Source organism: Ambystoma mexicanum, chromosome 8 (assembly GCF_040938575.1).
Source record: "Ambystoma mexicanum isolate Mex_15411 chromosome 8, UKY_AmexF1_1, whole genome shotgun sequence".
Lineage (NCBI taxonomy): Eukaryota > Metazoa > Chordata > Amphibia > Caudata > Ambystomatidae > Ambystoma > Ambystoma mexicanum.
The window spans coordinates 514,547,285-514,570,487 of record NC_090929.1 but is presented as its reverse complement, the minus strand read 5'-3'; the positions used below and the strand labels follow the sequence as shown (position 1 = coordinate 514,570,487).

The 23,203-nt window shown below is 44.5% G+C and overlaps 1 protein-coding gene across 5 annotated transcripts in view; it reads left to right on the top strand.

Annotated features, from left to right (window-relative positions):
• MORN1 (MORN repeat containing 1) overlaps positions 1 to 23,203 on the top strand; it is a 2,351,913-nt gene that overhangs the window by 896,451 nt on the left and 1,432,259 nt on the right. For all 5 annotated transcript variants that reach the window (XM_069610184.1, XM_069610185.1, XM_069610187.1 and 2 more), the window contains one exon: positions 18,801 to 18,927. In XM_069610184.1, coding sequence (XP_069466285.1) covers positions 18,801 to 18,927 — 127 coding nt within the window. The remainder of the gene's footprint in view (positions 1 to 18,800; positions 18,928 to 23,203) is intronic.

Here is a 23,203-nt window from a genome sequence, read left to right as displayed (position 1 = left end):
GACATTCTGTTTGCTCAGAGGACTAACAAAAGAAAGTCTGTAAAGAAGCTACTTTCTGGGAGTTGTAGTACAGTCACTCTGTGTGCAAAGGTGCTATACAAGTGAAGTGCATTGAGAGCACACGTATTGAAAGGCCTAATTAAGTCAAGTGTAAGAAAGCTGACCCAGTTAAGTTCGGCAAGAAGCAAAACTTTATAACTGTGTGGATTGACCTTTAATCACCTTAACCCAAAACAGGCCCACCACTTAAGAAGCAAGTGCACAGCTGTACATAAAGCAAGTTTATTGTACAAAAGCTCAGGGGAGCGATTAGATGGTGTTACAGGACCAGACTAACCCAAGTCTCAACAATACAACATCAGTTGGCAGTTTATATACATTTTGCAACAATTTAAAAGACTTCCAGATGCCTTTATTACCATCCACACCCCAAATATGATTGGACAAAACCTCTTCAAAGAAATTCCATCTTTTCTCAATTCTTCCATTTTCATTGGCCAGGCTTATCCTCATTATCATCTTCAGATCATATTCAAAACACACCTCTTCTTGCTATTTGTCAGTAGTAGGTCATGACATTGGTTCACGGTTAAACATTAGTATTGAAAACATAATTCATTGCTAGAAATAACTGGCCTGAGGTCTTTAACTTTAAGTATGATTGCACGTAGTCCTGCTGACGTATTTTAGCAAATCGAGCAAGGTCTGCATAAACAGGATTTTCTTTGAAATACAGATTGCAATCTCCATTCCACAGACTCCTGACGCCTTAAAAAAGAACTTCTAATTTATGCGGCCACATGCAGCCTATGATGACCTGGAAAAATAATTAACCGTCGGACCCTGGTCTCAGGCCGCATGTATATTCCCACCAAACAAATGACTAACCCCCTCCAAAGATTTTAATTCAAAAGGCAAGATAACTTCTGTCCCCTTCCAAGGACTGTAAACCTTACCCTGTTCGTACAACCTTCTTACTAAGTATCTAATTCTCTTTTCCGTCAAGAATGTCGCTGGTACTTTAGAATGTATGTGTAACAGCTAACCATGGAGAAAAGCACCCGATTGTGTGGATTTGTGTTTGTGTTGCATTTGCAGTTTTAATATTGTATTTTTCTATGTGCGTGAAGATCTATCAAGTAGACAATCTAAATAATTGTAACACTAAAAGTAACATATAATTAACTCCATTCAATTTATATGAATTTGCAACACTATCCCAGTTTGCTGCAATTCCCCTATCATCAATAGGGTGAGCGCAACGTGAATACCTCATAATAAAGGGGACCCTCCTGGACCACCCCGACATTTCCCCCTTTATTTAATACTTGAACTAACAAATCATAATCATCTTATTGGGGAACATCTCTCCAACCATCTCTCACCCTGTTCTCAATATGGGCATGCTCCTCCGCTGAATCAACCCAACTTGCCCCCCCCCAGCATTTCCGCAATCTTTTCGCCACTCCACACAAGCCTGCCAATTTGGTTGAGGAAACAAAACAGTTCCAGTTGGAGTACTCGTATGGGATGAAGTAGTGGTGGCCCTAGCCTTGCAAAGGGTTACGATAATCACGGCTGCACCTGTTGGTACACCAGGCAGAGCAACAACGTAGGATGAATTGGCAGGAACAAAAAAGAATAAGTCAAAAGACGAAAATAAGCATCACAATCTTTAGACCAAGGCTCAACCAGGGAGATACCCATGAAAATAAAGAGTCATTCCATGAGTCGTTGGTGATCCCAGCCTCGGTTTCCATGATCACTTTGAGTTTATGCTGAACAGCAATAAATCTGGTGAGCATGCCATTTTCAATGTCATTGGGAGGCACAAATGTGAAGCAGGTACTCTCGATTTTCCAGCATACTCCACCCTCCATTGCTGTCAAGAGGTCGAGTATGTACCAGTTTTGCAGAGTGATGAGCCTCAGTGCCCGGAGTTCTTCCTTAATGGCACTAAACGCTGACTTGGAAGTGTGCACAAAGAGCAAGAGTTCATACCTGGTCACCTGGAGCAATTTGGCATCTGCATCATCCGCCACCCAACTTGGCAGCTGTATCCGCGTTGGCGGCTCTGAGTCGAGAAGCCGAGCAGATAGTTCCATTACACTTCTTTCCCCAGCGCATTGGCCGCTCTAGAGGTTTTCCAACATGGTGGCTGCTGGGAGGTATTTAACATCTCCTCCCCCAGCGGTCGCCGCGTTGCAACCCCCTAGCTGCGCTTCCTCGCTACTTTGGGTGAGACGCTAGTATTTTCACTTTTGGCCTCGCGGGCCGCCCCTCTTGCTTTCTCTTGTCCGCCCCCCTCGCGGACTGTTTCTCTCTGTCTCTTCCGTCCTCCTCTCTCCTTTTCCTTGCTTACCCTTTCTCTCTGTGTTTTCTCTCCTGAGCTGCGAGCGGATTTCTCCCGCATCTGCATCCTCCTCCTTCCTTCAGTTAGCGGTTCCTCGCTCGGCCGCCTCCGGCCCAGCTCCATTCTCCGCAGGCGTGGTTCGCTGGTTACTGCCTGCAGCGGTATTGCATTTGCTTCGGAGCTCCATCCGGTACCGATCCCGCTACTGCCTGCACACTTCAGTTATTTACCTCCAAGGGCTCTGTATCCAGCGGGGATGGGTGGAACGTTCAATCTGCTGTTCTTCCCGATGAAGGGTTTTTTCTGCCTGTTAAGGCTTTTTCCCTTCACTACTTGTCTAATCGCGGGAAGGGAGCAATAGGACCGCTGTTTACCAGCATTCACTGTGGCTTCCCCCCGAGATAGATACACTGCACACAAGAAGGAGAAGGATTACCTGTCGCACAGACTTCGACACCTGGAAGACTTGGGATCGGGTGAGGAGAGTGGGGAGGAACAGGAGGTGGAGGACCATTGTAAACAGGACAATCTGCTGCAGCTTGGACGCCATGTGCCAGGAAGGAGGTAAAAAGGTTTCAGTGTGGCTAAACAGACGATATTGTTCAGGAATGTCTGCTAAGGCCTGTGATGATGCTGCAGAGAGGTAGTTGGATGTTTTCCTTTGTTGCAATTGTCTGGCATTTTCGCCATCAAACATGGTCTCTGATTTGTCTATATACGATGGTGAAGGGGACAAAGGCGCACAGATGTAATTCCGGGCATTGGATGGGCCAAAATTAGGTGCTCTTCAGGGTTCACAAGGACAGGCACATGAAGGGTAGAGAGACTGCACACACCTCGCCAAGCTGAAAGCAACTGCCTGTATGCACTCTCTGCACAGATCAAAAAGTTATTGAGAAGGGCAGCTACCTCCAGCCAAATCTGCAATGCGCAGAGTGTTACTGCAGTTCCCAGTTGTGCCAACAGGCACCACGCCATCGCCCTTAAAACATAGAGAAAAATGGGTAAGTGTCTTTATCTTAATAGGTGTTTCTGGTTCTATTAGCTACTTCTGATACTGCAAATGATTTCTCCATACTGTCCCAAGTCTTTGTTTACTTGTGCCAACCCTTCTTCTGAGAATCCCCCAATTCCTCCAGCTCTGCAACTCTTCACCCCTTGCTCCCATCGATTTTTTAGAAAAAACAGCTCCTTCCATGGTACAGGTAGTATAGCTCAGTGCCAAAGCACTCGTCTTGGAAGCAAGACGACGCATAGCAACACAGGTTTGAATCCCGGGTCTGCGCTTTGAAACCTCTTTGGTACTAAACGTGTTATAAAAAAAAACAAAATATAAATATTATAAGTACACCTAATATTTTTGTGCACTGCCTGCTCTGCCATTAAGCAACTATTGTCAATTGATTTGATTAAAGGGCAGTCAATTACAGCATCAAACTGCCCTCGGACCTTGCACAGGGCTATGCACTATACATAGCGCATCTGTGATCTAACTTGAGATACATACCCTATGAATACCAGAAGCCTGCGGGATGAGAGAGTAGATGTAGCAATATCCTACTGATCTCTGTCCCCACCTTCCACATATGGCCATACCATACATTGTCAGCTGCGAAATCATGTGCATTTACTATGGGATTTAATTTATCATTATCATTATCGAAAAAAACACTATCAACATTTATTTTTCCTCTTAAAATTTTCTCCTCGGACTTCATAAGATTAGACAATTTTGATTTGTTTCCAGTTGTACGGTTTCTCATCTTCAGACATGACGACGCAAGGACGAAGAAGATCACAAAAGCATTAATTGTTACACAATTTACAATTTTAAACATTCTTTTTCTTATACAATACTTATTTAAACTCCAGATCTCCATTCACACTCCCGTTTGCACTGAAACAAACAGTGAATCCTCAGGGCATTCTTAACTTCTATGCCTGCTCCTGTGCAGGTGGAGGGCAGACGTTATCCCTTTGAGTGTCTTTCTGGTGGGACCAACTTTCATTGCCCTCCACCTTCACGGCAATCAGTCACGTAGACCACTGTATGTGGCACATGTAAACGCCACTCGTTCCAGCAATGCACAAAGGTGTGGTTACAGATGAGGTCCCCAGGGAGAAGCTATGTCTTTTACTGATCGTCTGTAGTCTCGCCGTTTTGTCCTATTGTCTGTTGTTGAGAAGACCCAACCTGAGAAGATCTAATGTTAACACTTTTCGTACACAGAGACCAACTCCAAGCCACCGGGAGAATGGACAGGCCATGACAATTATTAGGTATCTGAAGTTAATGCACCTCGTTATCACATCCACAAAATGGACGTAGAACTCCTTGAATAGACCAGCGGGACTGGGCAAGACCCCCCCCACCGACCACATGGTATTTCCGGGATTGAACTCCTTGCACACTACACAATTTCCTACACATCTACTTACCTGTTCTTATAGGTTAGGGATAATCCAAACCTCCTGGTGCTCTTGCTGTGATTTGTCGTTGAGAAGTATGTGATGAGTAACGTAGTTGCTGTAGGGCCAAAAGAAGAAGCTCTACAGGCATTACTACCTTCCCTGCCACTTCCTGTCTCCAAAGCAAAGCTGTGGGTGAGAGAACCCATCCTCTCTTTTTCTAGAGCTCCTGTTCTTCTCTAGGGGCTTTCCCTTGTATTTCTATTATCTGGAGAACCATGACTGTGTTGTACAGGGCTGGTAACTGTACTTGTTGGGACACTGTTTCCTTTTCTGGGAATCTGTGAAAGGAAAATATGACACTTCCTTCTTTGCCTTGTCTGTGGCTACATTCTTGAGAGCTATTGAATTAGTGTGATTAGTACGTGCAGCGCAATTCACTGGACCCATCTCTGCTGGCAAGGTTAACGCTTCCATCAGCCGGGATAGCAGCTGAGCATGCTGGACAGCTGACCCATCAGACCGCCTTAATCCTCTTCTCTGCCATCTTGATAACCCAGAATGGACGGTGGAGGTGGCGTATGCGGAGTCAGAATAAACAGTGACTGCCTTCACCTTACACATTTCTAGCATCTCTATAAGTACCACCAGTTCTGCAGTTTGTGCAGAGTAATGAGGAGGCAACCGTTTCTTCAGTTTGACCCGGTACTCCCCATCCACAAGACCCACAACAACTGTGCCCATATGCCTCTCACCTGTCTCTTGGTTGATGGTCGAAGACCGATCAACAAAAATTACCTCACCCCCCTCCATGGCATCCTCATTCACATTCACCCTCTCTTCTTCTTCCTCATATGTGGTGCAATCATGAACAATTATCCTTAGTTTCACTGTGACTGGCTGAGGTGTATTTTGAACTGTGGTAGCGCTTTCTGGCACTTCTTTTCTTCCTGCGGCACATCAGGTCAAAACAAAAACTGAAATGATACTCACCAGCCTTATTTCTGATCACTGGGACCCACCTCAACAAAACCATCAACCCATAAAGAAATTATGCTGTATGCATGGGAACCCACCCTAATCGCACAGTCACTACAATAGGTCTGAAAAAGCAATGCTTCCCTTACCGGATACAACTCTGGGGTTCAGCATACAATACCTTCCTCCGTGAAGGCAATCAGCATCCGCAACTTGCTTGGGATGTACCTTCCCCGAAGGTTTACCGGGGTATCCGTACAATACAACAAAGGGGCTGATACATTTTGATTACCCATCTTGATCTTGGCAAAAAGATTTTCTGTATAAGGAACCGACAGGAGATCCCCAGAGAATCCCTGTGTGTCTATCATTTTGCCTGACAAGGGGAACTCGCCTACCTTTACACAAGACTAAGTAGCTCCTGTGTCAACCATGAATGAACACGTTTGGTCACCTACTTGTGCACCTATCCGGGGTTCCTCTTCTGGATCTGTGGTAATGGACAGAACTGGACACATCCGAGATCTCTTACTCCTGGTACATATTAGCACCTGAAAAAGGATTTTCTCCAAAAACACTTGCTCCAGTGTAGTGCGCAACTGTTTCTTGGGGTAAAGGATTCTTGTCCCATGTCTGCACTGATGCTTGTGCTGGCATGGTTGGTGGGGTTCCAAAGGTCTGTGCAGCCCAGTCACTGGTTTCTGTTTAGCTGGTGCCTGCTGCAATTGCACAGAACCTGGGGCATATGGCAGGGTTGGGAACTGCATCTGTTGAGCTCCCATGTTAGAGTACTGTGGCCGTTCATGACAATCCTGCGACACATGCCCCAACCTTCCATATTACCAACACTGAATCCCATAAATCCTCCATAATTATTTCCTGTTGGCCCAATAACCCGGGGGCCCATTCCTCCAAACCCGCCATATGACCCACTTCCCTGTGGATATCCTCCTCTGCCCCTCAGAAATCCTCTCATTGGCTTTGGACTGGGAACATATCTGTCCACCCAACCCTGCATCATACCCCGTTCACTGTGTCTCTGTTATCCCGGTTGCCTCTGCTGTTCCTCCACAGAATTTGTAATTACTGCCCCTTCTAAAGAAATCTTTGGCAATTTCTTTTGAACAAGATCAGACTCTGCTTTTTGTTCCTGCTCTACATTCGCCCTCTCTTTTTCCTGTCTTCTCTGTAAAAATGTGTGCCTGAATTTCTGCCCAACTATTGGCTTCCATCCCTACTATTTTATCTAAATTGTGCTGGACTTCTTTCAGAAGTCCCTTTTTCAGCATGTGGTAAACAATTGCCACTTTCCTGTCCCATGCTTCTCCCATTTCTGCCCTCCACATTTCCTGAATTAACTGGATGTGTGCGACAGGATCATCCAATTTCATCTTCTTAGCTAAAACATAGGACATATAATCTGCAAGGCCTCACATACCTGTGCCCTAAGATCATTAGAAGCTGCTCATCATGGGTATTGGTATCCAACTGAACTCCTGGATACCCCAATCCCCTCAAACAAATCTGACTGATTCCCCCATTAGTGCCTTGACAAGCTCTTCATGTACCCTATGGCCAACATAACACCTGCAGTGTGCTTCTCCAGTGCATAAATCCACTTCCCGACCTGGCAGTGAGCAAAGGGAGTGTCTTCATCAAATTACTCCGGTCCATGTGTGACCACGGGACATAGTACTCCATTCCCAGACCCTTCTGGAGTAATGAAAACTGAGTTACCCTAATTTCTTCCTGGGGCTTCCCCTATCTCCCCCTACCACTTACTGCCGCCATCCGATTACCCTGGCGTATCCTATGACTCCATGGTGTGTTTTTTATCACTTTTTTATCGCTGCTACTGGAGTGGGAGGTAGGGTCCCTACACCCTGCTCTCCTTGCTCGACATCCCATTCCTATCCTACTTCATCTACTCCTGCTACTACATCCCCTAACCTTTCTACAGGCATGGAAGAATAATCAGCACTACCATAGGGTGCCTTCTACCGTCCTCCCTGCTCAGCCTCTGTACCCATGGCAGCATCCCTGTTCTCCATGTCCACATCAACCGTTCTGATAACCGAGTTGTCCAATCTAACAAGAACCTGCCCATGTCTCCACCTTCCTCCTTCTATGTCCCTTAGCTATCTTCCCACTTCCTCCCACTCTTCATCTCTCTGTTGCCGTAACATTACCTCTTCCTCCTCTAGCCCTAAAGCTTCCTTCATCTTTTCCTGTTCTTGCTCATCTACCACTCTTTGTACTCTATCCTCTATCCTCGCAGTAAGAGGCCTAACCTCTTCTTTCTTTCTCATTTTCAATCCTTCCTCCACTCTTCTAACTATCAGCCTCACTCTTTCTGGCCCCTCCACCCTTAATCTATCTGCTAACCTAGCAGTTATCCCATTCCTGCTCTGTTTTCAACCTCTCTGCAGCCCTAACCATTGAAGGAGTTATCCTTCCACTTTCCTCACGTTACCTGTGTCCATCTTGCAACCACTGGAGTAGCTGCTGGGGAAAATGGTGGTACGAAGTCAAGGTCTCTGCAGGTGATAAGGGATAGCACTCATATTGGGGTGGTATAGAAGAAATTCCTGCAACCTTTTTTTTCTGCCCTCCCCCCACAATTTCAACATTATGGCCAATCCTGCTTTTTTCATACATCCTCCATAATTTCAAGATGTTAACCGCTCTTCTAACTTTAAGCCCTTGTACTTTGTAGATATTTGAAATACTTGTACATTGTAGTTAAAAAGGTATGCAGATACTGCAATAGTCCCATATCATAGGATCCCTCAGAAGGCCAAGAATGTATCATTTTCCCCTTACTCTCCCGCTACCATTCGCTATGATATTTTAAAATATTTGCTTTATAGCTGGGCCACACATGGCACAAATTCCATACTCCAACCCAAGTTATCAAAAAAGTAGTTCCACAAAATCTGATACCAAGCCGAACATGCAACACAAACATTTTTTTACCCAAGAGCCCCCTTTTTACCCTTACCCAATTCCTTAGTCGTACTTCACACTCATTCACTGTACTGGCCTATAGCACAATTACCTCACTTCAATATTTATTCCAATTCTACTTCTCAATCATACACAGGAGACAGCATCTTATCAAAAACACTTGCCGGCCAATATTTCTAAGATATCTCCACCAGTCGAGCATAGGAGGGGCACAATGCTTTCCACTGCAGCACCGCTGCTCTCGCTCTGTTTATCACTAGTATGGCTTTCTCTACTACAAACCCCTCTTTACCTGACTACAGGAAGTTTCCCTTCACTACTTCCCGTACGGCAAATAAAAAAGAATGCCAAGACCTACTTCAGAAAGGTATCTACGGTTGGACTTACCCTAAGATATCACCCCATCTTCAGGTGAGGTCTCCAGCCAACCAGACAACCAAACTAAAGGTTATCAGGACAAGCTTCAGACTGGGCGTGCGGGGTAAGATACCCCATCACACCTCTAAAATAATAAACTAGGTACAAAATATATACAAAGGACTCACAACATAGAACATTTCAACCATTCTATCAAAAAAGATCCACTTTTCCAAATCCCGCAACCTCAACTTATTTCACACCCACATTCCATGTCTACCCTTACCTCCCCAAAAAAATGCCCTTAAATCAAAGAAACAACCCCTTTTCTACACCTATTTCCCCCCTTGCTTTGAACTCCAAAATGTGTACTCATGTGAATCTGAGGTGGTCCGATGAGGTGCTTCGTCAAATCGTTCCACAGAGCTAAGCCCTGGCACCACACATCTGGGAAGCAGATGGAACTTTAACCAATTTGGCATTCACAGACCTCTTTTTCACCATGCACGGAAGATGGTCCCCTTCGTGCGGTGCCATAGCTGAGAGGTGTAGACAGAAGACCCCCAACGTCTTGGAATGCCTGGTCTCCTATCTGGCTCACCATATGTGGGGATAGGCCTTTAATCACCTTAAACGCAAACACGCCCACCACTTAAGAAGCGAGTACACGGTTGTACATAGAGCATGTTTGTTGTGGAAAAGCTCCGGGGAGCAGTTAGATGGTGTTGCAGGACCAAACTAACCCAAGTCTCAACAATACATCATCAGTTGACAGTTTATATACCTTTTGCAACAATTTATAACACTCTCACATACATTTATTATCATCCACTCCCAAACATGATTGGAGAAAATCTCTTCAAAGAAATCCCATCTTTTCCCAATTCTTCCATTTTCATTGACCAGGCTTATCTTCATTATCATCTTCAGATCATATTCAAAACATACCTATTCTTGGGATTCGTTGTAGTAGGTCCTGATGTCGGTGCATGTTTAAAGGTTAGCATTGAAAACATAATTCATTGCTAGCAATAACTGGCCTAAGGCCTTTAACTTTAAGTATGATTGCACATGGTCCTGCTGACGTATTTTAGCAAATAGAGGATGGTCTACATAAACAGGATTTTCATTGAACTACAGATTGGGATTTTCATTCCACCTACTCCTGGTGCCTTAAAAAGACCTTCTAATTTATGCAACCACATAAATCTGTGATGACTTGGAAAAACACTTAACCGTCGGACCCTGGGCTCGGGCCTCATGTTTATTACCACCAAATAAATGGCTTACCCCCTCTAAAGATTTTAATACAAAGGGCAAGATAACATCTGTGCCCTTGCAAGGACTGTAAACCTTACCCTGTTCGTACGACCTTCTCAGTAAGTAACTAATTCTCTTTTCTGTCAAGAATATCCCTGGTACATTAAAATGCATGTGTAACAGCTAACCATGGAGAAAAACACCCCATTGTGTGGATTTGTGATCGTGTTGCATTTGCAGTTTTAATATTGCATCTTTTTACGTGCGTGAAGATCTAATATGTATATATTCTCAATAATGGTAACAATAGAAGTAACATATCATTAACTCCCTTCGATTTATATGGATATGCAACACTTTCCCAGTTTGCTGCCATCCCCCTGTCATCAATATGGTGTGTGCAATATGAATCCCCCGTAATAAAGGGGACCCTCCTTGACCACTTCGACAAAACATCTAATTAATATAATTACAAAAGTCTCAACCCATTCTAGTGCTACAGGGCTAAAAGCCCTCTGAAAATCAAGTGTGTCAAGTGTAAGAGTGCTAATCAAAGCAAGTGGATCAAAGAGTGGCCCCTTTGTGCAACTGAGGGAGCAATTTAGAGAAAGTGACCGACAAGTGAGCTTGATACTGAAGCAATGACCAGCAAAGAGTTTAGTAGAATTGCATTGTGGACATTGCAGTACATATGGTTCCACAACATAGTGGAGTCAAAACACAACTGTGCAGTAAGTCATAGAATTTTTATGTGGTTTTTTAGTTTAATTCTGTTTCAGCTTAGTGCAGGGAAAACATTATGAATTGTGAAATTGAAAGGGAACTGTATGCTTAGAGTTGAGGTCTGGGCATTCAAATTTCATAAGACACTTGAGCCCCGGGAGCTAAAAGAATGTACACTTAATTTAGCATAGAGAGTAAAAGGTAAAGGTGAAGGACGCAGATTCAGAGAAATCTGAGAACGACATTGCACTTAAGAACATTTACAGAGACTGATCCTGAACAAGCTTGAAGAGCAAAGTGGAGTTGGAAAGACTTGAAACTAATGTAACCGTGTCAGACTGGACAAATAATAACCATTTTATGTTTCTCTAAGTTTCAGTTGACATGTTAGTAATACATTAACTCCTACCATTGGCACGCAGATGCACTTTTAAGTGACAAGGCCTTTAGTTTGTAAAGATTGATGCCTCCATAGAGTATATACTCGTACCATCAGCCCCAACTTGGGGGTTATTCAGTGACAAAATCCTAGCTAAAGAAATGAAGGAAGGCGTGAGTAGCTGCAGATTTTAATCGGGCAGGTGTATTGGCCTCTGCAAAGCAGCTAACAGCGAGATGAAACTCTAACTGGTGACCTAACAAGGGCAATTAAGCTGGCCCCAATGCCCGACATGTGTAATTTATTTACACAAGTAGGGTGACTGTCATCACTGATTTAATTCTTTATATACTGAGTGAGAAAAGGAATAATTTATAGACCGTGATTTATTTACAAACTAATTGAGGGATAGATGTATTAACAATATACAGACTGGATACAAAAAGTATGAACTGAGACAATGCTGAGTAACCCAAAATATGTTTTCAGGGTCTTGTGGTGTATTGTTTGGGGCAGGTAGCGCTTGCCTAAACCACCCAGCCTTCCTTTAGTCAACTCCCACCACTCATTAAGCCACACCCTGCACTTTGGCCACACACCCTTTTAGAGCCCACCGGCTACCTCCCCCATATATGTGTGCACCACACTCAAAGCACTGTTTACTTTTGGTCAGCATTTGATCTATTTCGACTGTTTCCATGTGGTGCATTTCAGGGGAGAGGGGCAGGCAGGGGTTGCACCTTTTGCATTTTTCCACACAGCACCAGTGTGTAAATGTTTTCTTTGCGGTTTATGATATGTTTATGTGCTTTGTTTTAGGACGATGCAGACGACATTCTGTGGTCTGGCGATTGTCCTTTATTTCTGTACATGAACCCTCCACGTTAATGGTGGCTTCTTCCTTCTGTTTGCTGACAGATTTTATCCATCAGCAGCGATTATTGGATACTGAGGCTTATGCCTCATTACTCCATCTTCTGGGTTGAGTGTGTAGTCGTGGGTTGGAATTCTTCAGGGTTTGTGTTGCCCTGTTAAGGAAAGGCTGGCTTCATAAGTTCTTCGCTGCGATGGGCTGCTGGTAGCGGTCAAAACGGTTTGCAGTGGTTTCAGTGAGTCTCCTGATCAGAGGGTTTGCATTCTGATCCAATCTTTGGCAGAAATTCTTGCTCAGCTTCACTAGATGTTCGTCCAACATCTTGATGCCCAGTTCTCTGTGTAGGTCAGCTTCCTTGTGAAGAGTGTCGCTCCAGCCGCTATCCGAAGGGCCTTGTTCTGGATTTTCTGAAGACTTATTGGGTGTCGCTCCTGGCAGCTCATCCATGCTGGGGAGGCATACATCAGGGTAGTTGTGATGATCGCCTTGTAGATGTTGATCTTTGTCTGGAGGTGCATGGACTTGGCCTTCAGAAGTTGGTACAGCGCCACCAGCTTTTCCGATGCCTTCTACACAGTCTTCTCAATATTACTTCACCAGTTGAGTTTGTTGTCCAGGGTCACATCCAGTTACCGGCTCCTGCTCTCCCTCTTGATGGTCTCCCCATTAAGGCTGACGTGCGGGTGCTCCTTGATCTTCTTTCTGGTGAACAGTGTGGCAGTTGTCCTATCTGCCAATCGCTTTACCATCTCGAGATGGCATCCAATGAAGCTTGCAGGTTTTTCACCACTTCCTTTTCACTGAACAACTGGGAGATGACTGCAACATCATCCGCAGACAGTGGCAGGTCGGTCTTGTGCAGATCTGTCCGGATGTCTTTGGTGAAGATGTTGAACAGGCAGAGTATGAGGTTTGATCCCTGTGGCACGCCTGCTCGGATGGGACGTGATGAGGACATCTCGGACTGCATTGCGGCACGGAAGGTGCGGTTACCCAGGTAGCTTGCAGTCATCTTGACCAGGTAGTTTGGAAATTCCAGGTCGATCACCTTGTGCAGCAGTCCGTTGTGCCAGACTCGGTCGAATGCTTTGACATCCAAGACGACTATTCCCATGGATTTATGCGTGGCTGATGGTGTGGATGGTGCCCACTACTCTCAGCAGCTGATGGGTCGTTGCAGGCTCCTTTCAAAATCCGAACTGTTACTTTGGTAGTACATTTCTTTCCGATGTGAAGTCGCTAAGGTGGGTGAGGAGGAACTTCTCCAGGAGCTACGATAATACAGAGAGCAGGCTGATGGGGCGGTAGTTCGCAGGACCCCTCATGGGTTTGCCGGCTTTTGGGAATGTGATGACCCTTGCTTCCTTCCAGGATCTCAGGAAGTGCTGAAGTTTCATGCATGCATTGAAGATCTGTGTGAGGTGTTCCATTGATGCCGGCAGGAGGCTCTTGATTGCCAGGTTGGTTATTCCACCGCTCCCTCATGCCTTGCTGTTTGCCAGCTCACTGCTTCTAGTCGTGTACTTACAAGCATGAACAAACTCACCTGGGGAGCAGTGGTTCCATGGCAATGGTCCCTGGCCAAGAAATCAAATGCTTTGGAAGCCAAGTATCCTGCTCCCTTCTTACAATACTGAAAGCTTACTCGGATGGTTTCCAACACGCAGCTCACACGCTAGCAACAACACCACTCTCAGTCCCATGCCAGCAGCCTCAGGGGAGATCAGAATCACAGATATGAAATCAAAATGGTGGACTAGTTAAATAAAGACTTGGGCCAAAACATTGATCTCCCCCACGTCCCAGCTATTCTCAGGGGAATTAGCCCATCACAGGCTTCATTCTATCAGTGCTCACAGGGGAAACCCCAAGGTTAAGTCCTCCCCCAATCTCTCCCCCCCCTTATGGAGAAGGTACCCCACAGTTGCTAAGTGTGGGTTGTGGGTTGCAGGAGCAGGAGTTTGACATTAGAGGAGGCTGGAAGCGTGAGAGTGATAGAAGTAGAGGCTGCAGAGTGGAAGAGAGGTTGTGACATTGGAGTGCTGAAGTAGTAAACCAACAAGTTCAGTGACAGAGAATATGATATGATATGATATGATATGGCATTTATAACGCGCCTATACACAAGTGTTTCAAGGTGCAACGAGGCAAGGGAGGGGGAACAAAGGGAGGACAGAGAACGATCTTACTAGGCCAGGTGTCATTCCATCGCGCAAGTGCCTGGGATGGGGGAAGGGACAGTGCAGTACATGGGAATAGATAATAATAATAAGTAAAAGTAACGGCCAGCAAATGGCAAGTGCAAGGGTAAGTGCAGACATCAGGTGGCAAGTGCTCGTAGGGGGACTGTAGGGATACAGAAACAGTCACCAAGTGCGGGGGTTGCCAGGCAGGCAGTGCAGGTGTGTGAGACTGGTGGGGGAGGGACCTGGGCCAGGGATCAGAGTGTGTTCAGGTAATCCAGTGCAGATCAGGATACAGCCAGGAGGTCAGCAAGGGAGAGTAGGAGAACAAGCAGAAGCAAATAGAAGGTTTTGAGGTGCTTCCGGAACCGGAGATGGTTCTCCTCAAGTTCATGGGAGACATGGAGGCTGTTCCAGAGGGAGGCCCCAGCCGAAGAAAGAGATCTAACACCAACTCGTTGCTTGGAGAAGCGACTGACCCTGAGGGAGTTGGAGGTGGATGAACAAAGAGCTCGAGTAGGAAGATACTTAGGAAGAGAGAGTTGAAAGTATTGAGGCCCCGTGCCCCAGAAGGCCTTGTGGACAATGCATAGGGTTTAGAACTTAATCCTCGCAGCCACTGGGAGCCAGTGCAGCGGAGTCGTCGACCAGTTGGAAAGACTCAGAAAGAAGTGGTTGCTTCAAAAGCGGAGAGCGGCAGAAAGGTGGTAGTTGTCAAAAAAATGACCCAAGTGTGGGTGGTTACATCAAGGGTGGAAAGCAAAGGGAATGAGGTAGTAATTTCCAGAGGAACCCAGGAGGAGGTTGTTACATCATGGGTGTATAGTAAAGGAAAGGTGGTAGTAGTAGTATCAGGGGGAATCATGGAGGGTGTGGTTACATTAAGGGTAGAAGAAGAGAAGGTGCTAGTGGCATCAAGAGATATGGAGATTTGTAAGTACCCAACAACACATGGAGGGGAAAGAACACAGAATTAGGTGTTTTGTTGCAGGAGCAGAGCATGAAGAAGGGATACAATCACAAATGGAGACTTGAGACATGCAGGAGGAGGTAATACCATGAACAGGGGATTGAAAAGAAGGTAACATTGGAGGTAGGACAGGTCCTGGTGAAGGAGGAAGCAACAACCTGGGACCCAGATATGAAGTGATAGAAGATGTGGACAGGGAGTTGATGGTGGAGCCTGGAACTAGGGAGTAATATCTCCAACAAGGTCTGGGAGTGGCATTGATCAAGTCGCTTCAGCTGAAGAGAGAAGACTAGAGGGTTTAGGAGGACGCTAGAAAGACCAAAGGTCGAAGGAGAGGATAACGAAGACCAGAACTTAGGTAGCAAGTATATGAAGATTCTGGTGAGCCGGGTTGGCCCTAAGCAGGATGAGATGGCAGTTGGAGAAAGAAGGCTGGTAAGTTATGTACAGCTTAGAGAGGTTGAAGGGTAGAAGATTAGGGGAATTCCAGTCCAGCTCAGAGGCACCTTTCTAGCTCTCTCTGCCATCCAAACGTACAAAACTGTCTACTTGCAGGACTTTGTGTCAGAAAAAGTCTTTGGGTACAGGACCCAGGAAAGCGCACAATAAGACAAGGGAAAAAAGAGGATTCTGGACATTGACAAACCGGCAACAGCAGAAGGAGGGGTATGACATTACCCCACAGATATTGCAAAGATTTAAACGTTAGCTCCAAAAGCCCAGACAGCTAAATGACCTTTATTTTGGGAAACCAATATCCTGACTGTCATTGTTTTTCATGATTATGTTCTCTGGGAAAATCTCTTCTTTACAGTTCATTGTATGTTGTCCATAATAAACAGGATATTATTCAAGAACACTTGCATTATTTTGATCCCAGGTGTCACAGGTGACAAGATATACAAATACAACATGATAAAACCCATTTAAAGAAGCAGACAAATCATAACTCAGGTGAAAGTTGGCCTCTAAAACCACGTTTTAAAGGCTTTGTCAAAGATAAATTAGTTTAGATTGCACCTAAGAAAAACAAGGAAATTATTTCAACCACTCCTCATGAAAAATCTCTCTTCATAGTACAGGATTTATGAAATGTAGGCACTTCAGTTCTTAATTGTTGCCCACTATAAAGTCTGTGAGAGCTATGGGAATCACCAATTTGGGAACGAAATATTTGGTAGTACCGGCATAAAGACCGGCATAAAGAGCCTTAATGTTAAGACAAGTTCAAAAGAAATGTGTGACACAAAAGGAGGCAGTTTATTATTATTGTTGTTTTAAGATTGGAGGGATGCACACACATTTCATCACCCCAGTAATGGGCCTGGCTGCAGCTTAGGAAAATGCTTCAAGGGAGGGAGAGTGGGGTTTGATAGTTTAGCTAAAATGTAATTTCCTGAACCCAATCGAGACTAAAAGATGACCTTCAGCAGGCGACATTCAAGAATTGATGGCTTTCAAAGAAAACAAATGAAAATTGGTAGACTTAGTTAACAACTAAGCGTGACGTATGAGAGAGCAGGGTGAACCTATGTTAATACCCAGGATTTAGCACACGAGATGAGTTTAAAAAGGGTTCTAGAAAATGCAAGCTCTTGCAGCCAAGAGTAGCTAGGAGTGGTAGAAGAAGGTAGAAACAAACAAGATTCTGTTTTTTGAGGTATTTTTTTTTTTTAAAGGTGGCAATCAAAGCAAGTGGTTTGTCTCTGAATAGAGTTCAACAGAGGCCCTAAGGTAATGTATGCAAGAGTTGATTAGTTTATAGGACTACATATTTCTACTTACAATATCTAAAGGAATATTGGCAATAGTAGATTGTATAGATGTTATCCATACTGATTCTCCTGAAGAAGTTCCATGAAGTAATTGTTGTTTTACAGGGAACGAAACATGTAGGGTTAAACCTTTTTACATTAAGTTCAGGATCACAAATATTGAATGACGCTAGTAACTGTGACTTGCACAAATAAGGTGTTGTCTGCTATCTACAAAGTGAATGAATTAAACCACACCTATTGACCTAATTGAAATGAAATGTTTTTTCAAACTTGTTTAGGCACAAATGAAATCTGATTAGGCTAGATAGTTTGTTGTTAACTTGTCAATCGTGATGAAGTTTGCGCCATCACAACTGCACTAGTTATTTTGATGAAGATGTGCTATTAACTATTTGCACATGTCACTTTTGTATATAATGTAACCACAGCTTTTTAAATGATTATGTATTTTTTTATTTTTCTCAATACTTTAATGAATACAATTTTTTTTTTGTTATTTGACCAACCACCTGTGCAAATTAGATATAAGGGTTTTGAATGTTTGTTCATTTATCTCTGAATAGGAAAGTGTGTACAAAAATAAGTGCATATAGTTGTATTTCTTATGCCTTGCTGGAGAGAACACCTCTTTATTCAAAAACCTCTTGGTGTAAAAGGCAGAGGGGGAATTGCAGCAGCACCCCAGATTGAAGACCAGTAGCAACAAAGCATAGTCTTCCTAGCTATGTTGAGATTGCCAGTTTGTGTTCAAGCAAACGTTTAAATAAAATACTTAAAATACACTAATCTTTTCAAAGAATCATCAAATCCTGAGTTGTTTTAGCTGCTTGGAATGAAACTAGTTATCTAATTGCTCAATGATATAGCAAAAACCTCGAACTAAATTGTCTTGGTTTGATGGTGCTTAAATAATAAGTGTTTTTATTACTGAGCTGAAAGGTACGTGTTTGATCAGAATTCTGCGAATAAATGTCTGATTTAGACTGCATGCAGGCAGGCTAAGAATATATTTTTTCCGGCTGACACCCAGCTTAATGACATATCTTACTCTAGAACACATGCACAAGATATTTTTTCATGCAGGACATGCTAAACCACAGGATTCTGTTTACCAACATTTCTACAGCACACATCTCCCTGTGGTGTTGCCTAGTAATTGGTGGTAGAAGGGTGTATGGTTTAAATGTGTCTTCTCTATGTGGTGTCATTCGTGATGTTCAGAGATATGCTTCGATCATAGCGTGGATTTCTTGTCGGAAAACTGAGCTTAGATTGAAATTATGTTGGGTACATTACAAGCATGAGCAGAGCCCATCCTGCTGGAGGGATCATGCAGCATCGATGTCTCAGCGTTAGCTATGTGGTTTAGGTCTGTCCTATATGACCCTTGCAGGGTGCCATGCATGATGTCCAGGGATGTACTCTGATTATGGTGCTGCCTGGTTGCCTAACGTGTTGGCTCTCTCAATCCCTTGTCTGTTGCCTTTTAAAGAATATTTTGTGGATCTCAATCGGATGGTAATTGACACTGTTTAATTGTTTTCTTCCATTTTCTGTTTTTGATGAAAGGTGACAATGGTCGAGTTTTAAAGATCTGGGCCGGAATCAAGAATATTCAAAGGCCAGCAACTCAAAATGCAAACTTCCTGGAAATACTAGAAGACTTGGAGGAGGAGAAACCTGTGCAAACTCCCTTGTACGTACTTTTCAATAGCATTAATGTTTAACTGTACTTTTCTCTTAAGTAACACTCACATGTACCTGGATCTTGGCTGTTTCCGTTGAAGTTAAATCAATATGAAACTCGGATTCTTCTTTTCTGGCCATTTAATTCCTAAGAATGTAATGTCTATGAACTGGACACTACTCCTTTAGAGATTTGCAGCTCTGAAGCCTGCAAGTATTGCTGGATAGAAAAAACAGCAACGGTGACATAGAGCAGAATGGTTGATTGGGCGCCAAATCTGGCCCCACCGTTATTCCTCTTCACTGTGCAAAAGTTGCCTTGCGTAAGCCTGCATCCTCTCTGAATGAATGAAATTCTGAACAATGTCTCGAAAAATTCCAGCCAATCCGGAATGCAGTCGTGTAATGATGAGGCAGGAAGGCAGGGATGAAGAAAATTAAAATCCTTTATTCAGGTGAAAGAGAGAAAAAAAAAACGAGTTCAGTCTTCTTCGGTATGGATGAGTCTTCAAATTCCTCCTTTCAATCTTCATAGGCCCAGAGCCTCTCTGGTGTGACTCTCTCTCCCTCAGGTCGAATGTTCTGAAAGAGCGTGGAAGAAACACACACAGTCCTTTGTCAGTTTCACTCTTATATAGGGACAAAACACTTATCAACCAATCAGAGGCATCTTTGTTGTCACGTCTATAAATATACCCCGAAGCTCCGCCCCCTTTCTCTCTGGTCGAGGGTTGCTCCGCTACACTCTCCCATGTCCCTCCTGTCTGGTTCTGACTGTTGCTGGGAAAAACTTCAGGTGAGTGTAGTAAGTAACAGGCCCGGGGAGCGGTATTATTGCTGCCTCATGGTCGTGGTCCGTGCTATCCGACCAACCCCAAGTCTGTGTGGCCATATTGGGTGTGCTGTGTTTCTTATCAGTTTCATCCGACACGTTGTATAAGTGTGATCCGCGGTCGGAGTCCGCACTGCGGCCGCCGTTTGCTTCCTTGTCAACTTCTGACATGTGGTCAATTTCTGAACCGCGGACGCCGTTCCTTCCCGAGTCTCGGCCAGGGTTGTATGTCTGGCGGTCTCGTTCAAGCAGTTTGCGACCGCATTTGGGTACTGACTCGTGACTGCTCTCGTTAACCGGCTGCCGGTTGTTGTGAGCTAGAGGTCCTTCCCCTTCACAAGTTGTTTTGGCCAGTCAGACAGCTAGAAGGTCTTGTGTGCTTTAATTGGATGGATTACAGGCAATCAGGTGGCCATATTTCATTGGCCTCATGGCCGGACTGCTCTGGAGTCTCAGAATTCCAGCCATTTGGATCCACGTGTCCGCTTAAGGGGAGCTCTTGTGTTAGCTCTTCTTTTTTTGTGCAGCAAGGCATCCCTCCTCCCTGAAATGATTATAGCCTTATAGACCGAGGGAGGGGTCATTATAGTGAGAAGAGTAACTATCCCAAGCGATAATAACCCATCCCGACGACTATATGGCTATTATCACAAAGTGTAATAGCAGTACACGTTTTGGTGGTGAAGTAAATAATGTGACAACAGTAAATAGAGCAAATCGCAAACTGTGTAAGCTAATTAAATGTGGTAATCATTTTGTAGTATTTAAATAAGGATGTCTACCTAAATTAAGTATTTGAATTCAAACTTGATTAATCTGGACAAGTTTTAACATGACCATGCTTTAGGTGTAAAGTAAAAGTAGCAGTTTCTCTGAAAGCGAAAGTATTGGCAATTGTTTTAGCTTTCTCTTTAATGCTAAATTGAAAGCTCTAGTGAAATAAAGATCCTCCGAGAGAGGAAGTGTATTGTTGAAACATACATGTCTTGCATGGAAATGGCATTGTGGTTTCTCTGTCTGCTTTTGAAGGGAGAATGTTCACAATTAAGTCAATACCAGTGGCTGTTGACTGCACTCCGCACATTCTGATTGACAGAGAGATGGTCAGTAACAAACTCTATGTGCTAATAAACCATTAGAGCCTGCACCGGAGGGCTCACTTTTGTGGTAGGTGGCTGCCGCCCAAGTTAGGGGCTCTGAGCCAATGGTGAGAGCCTCTAATGAGGATGAAGGTCTACTACCTGTGACCAAGCTTGTTCATGTCTCCCTGCCCAGTGGCCAGTGTGCACACATCCAACAGGGAAGCTTTGAATTAAGCCTTTACAGGCAGTAAAAGCCTTCATTCAAAGCTTGCTGGTTGACTAGAGAACTGAAAACAATGAGAAAACGAAGGAGAAGCATGACAGGAAGGCTTCTATTGTGGCTAATACCTGCAGACTACACGTTCTGATTTTATAAAGAGAAGAACACCTGCTCTAATGCTTGCTTCTTTAGGTTATGTTGAAGGAAACTCATTGTTTCGTTTATGCAGATTTATGCAATCTTTCGGTTGTATGGGTCGAATTCTAATTTTTAATCATATATCAACTACGACCTTGCCTCCATGAGTAAAGAATACAATCATGATATGTTGGGTGTGCACCTAGCAGAACCTTCATAAATGTGGTGGACTTTTAACCAAAAGTGGCCCTGGAAGTGTTTTGCAAAGTGGTCTTATATTACACTATGCGAGAAAGACCAACTCTGCTAAGTAGGGTTTATAACATATTATTTCCTTCAAATGGGTGTGGGGTTGAGGAGAGATGGAAGGAAGGGGCAGTGTGGATAGGGAAGAGGGGAAGTGGAGCAGAAAAGCAGGGCACCCTCACAAGAGGCCATGGTGCCGAGGCCTAGCAGGAAATCTCCAGATATCCCTGTAAGCCAGTCCACCCCAACTTCATAGGATAAGAGTGTAGCATTTGTGACAAATCTGAACTATTTGTCCATTCTTCCCAGGGGGAGCAACCCCCTTTGAGGCTAGGCAGGTGATCCCACTTAGCAAGACCCTCCCTAGGGGTCAGGGAAGCAGGACCTCATGTGGAGTGACTCCCCTCTAGGGGACAAGGATTCCCATTCCTACAAGGAACATCATATGAAAAATACTCTGTCTGCATATGTGGCTATAAAAGAGACTGATGTTACTTCTGTTTTGCATCCAACAAATACGACTTTACTTGTATATCATTGGCTCAAGGCAATACTGGCATTCCCTTGAACTCAGTAACTGACAAAAAGCAACACGCCCCTGTGAAGTATGGCTCAGAGAAGAAGGGGATGTAGAACCTTGAATGGAGTAAGAAGAAACCGACACAGAGGCGAGCCTCTGACATACAGATGTCCAGGAGGGGTAGAGCCGGGCTACACAGCAGAGCCAGCGGTAGTGTGGAGAGATGCAGAGAGAAGGCAGAGACTCTGGAAGGCCGGCGCCTAGAAAGGCGATACAGCCAAGTAAGAGACAGGGACGGAAGGACCCGCTTGCCTGGTGGTGTGGACACGCTGCAGCCTTGGTGGGTTTGGGACCGGGAAACTACGCCAGGGCCAGGACAGAATGGAATGGAGGAACCACTCCACACAATGGAACGCAAGGGCCAAAAAGACTGCGGAATCGGGCAGAAGAGGAGAAGTAAGAGAGGTGAACGGAAGGACTGTCTTAACTGGTGGTGTGACCTCGCTGTAGCTGTGGTGGGTCTGGAAGCTGGGAAACTATGCTGAGACCAGGAGAGACTGGCGGAACAAATCCTACACTTGGGAAGCGAGGACCGCAGAGACTGCTGAATCGGGCAGAAGAGAAGCTGACACTTATGTGCTGACGACGCCGTTCAAAAGAGCGAACAGCAACGTCCCTGCTAGGATGCCATCCAGCTGGAGCACATCCAAAGGCATATAAGGTACTAGGGTTGCCCAAGGTAGAGGGAGTTGAGTGGAAACCAACAGAGAGAAAGAAATTGACAAGGAGGGTCTCGGGAGCCCTAGAAACCTGAGTACTGAATCTTTGCAAGAAACAGATATACAACCAGAAAGGTTAAGGAAACTTGAAAGCCAGAGGGGCCTGGAAGGTTCCTCGAGAAATAAATGACATTGGTATAATCATAAGGAGAAGGTAACCTGAAGGGTTCAATCCAACTGTTTAAGATATAGAGCCAAAAGAGAGAAAGTGATCAAGGTGGTGGAAAAGGAACAAGGGCAACATTCCTCCACGTAACGAACTTGAGACATTTGATATATATATAGACCCTTTTGGATATTGTGGCATGAAATTGAATATTTTGCTGCACACAAATGCACATTGTGCGGCACAAAGTTGCATTTTTGCAGCATATTTGTGGCACATGTTTTATTCACTGGAGGGTGTAATATTGACAGGTTGCAAGAAAGAGACGGTCTGTGAGGCTACAAGGGATGCACGTTATCATTA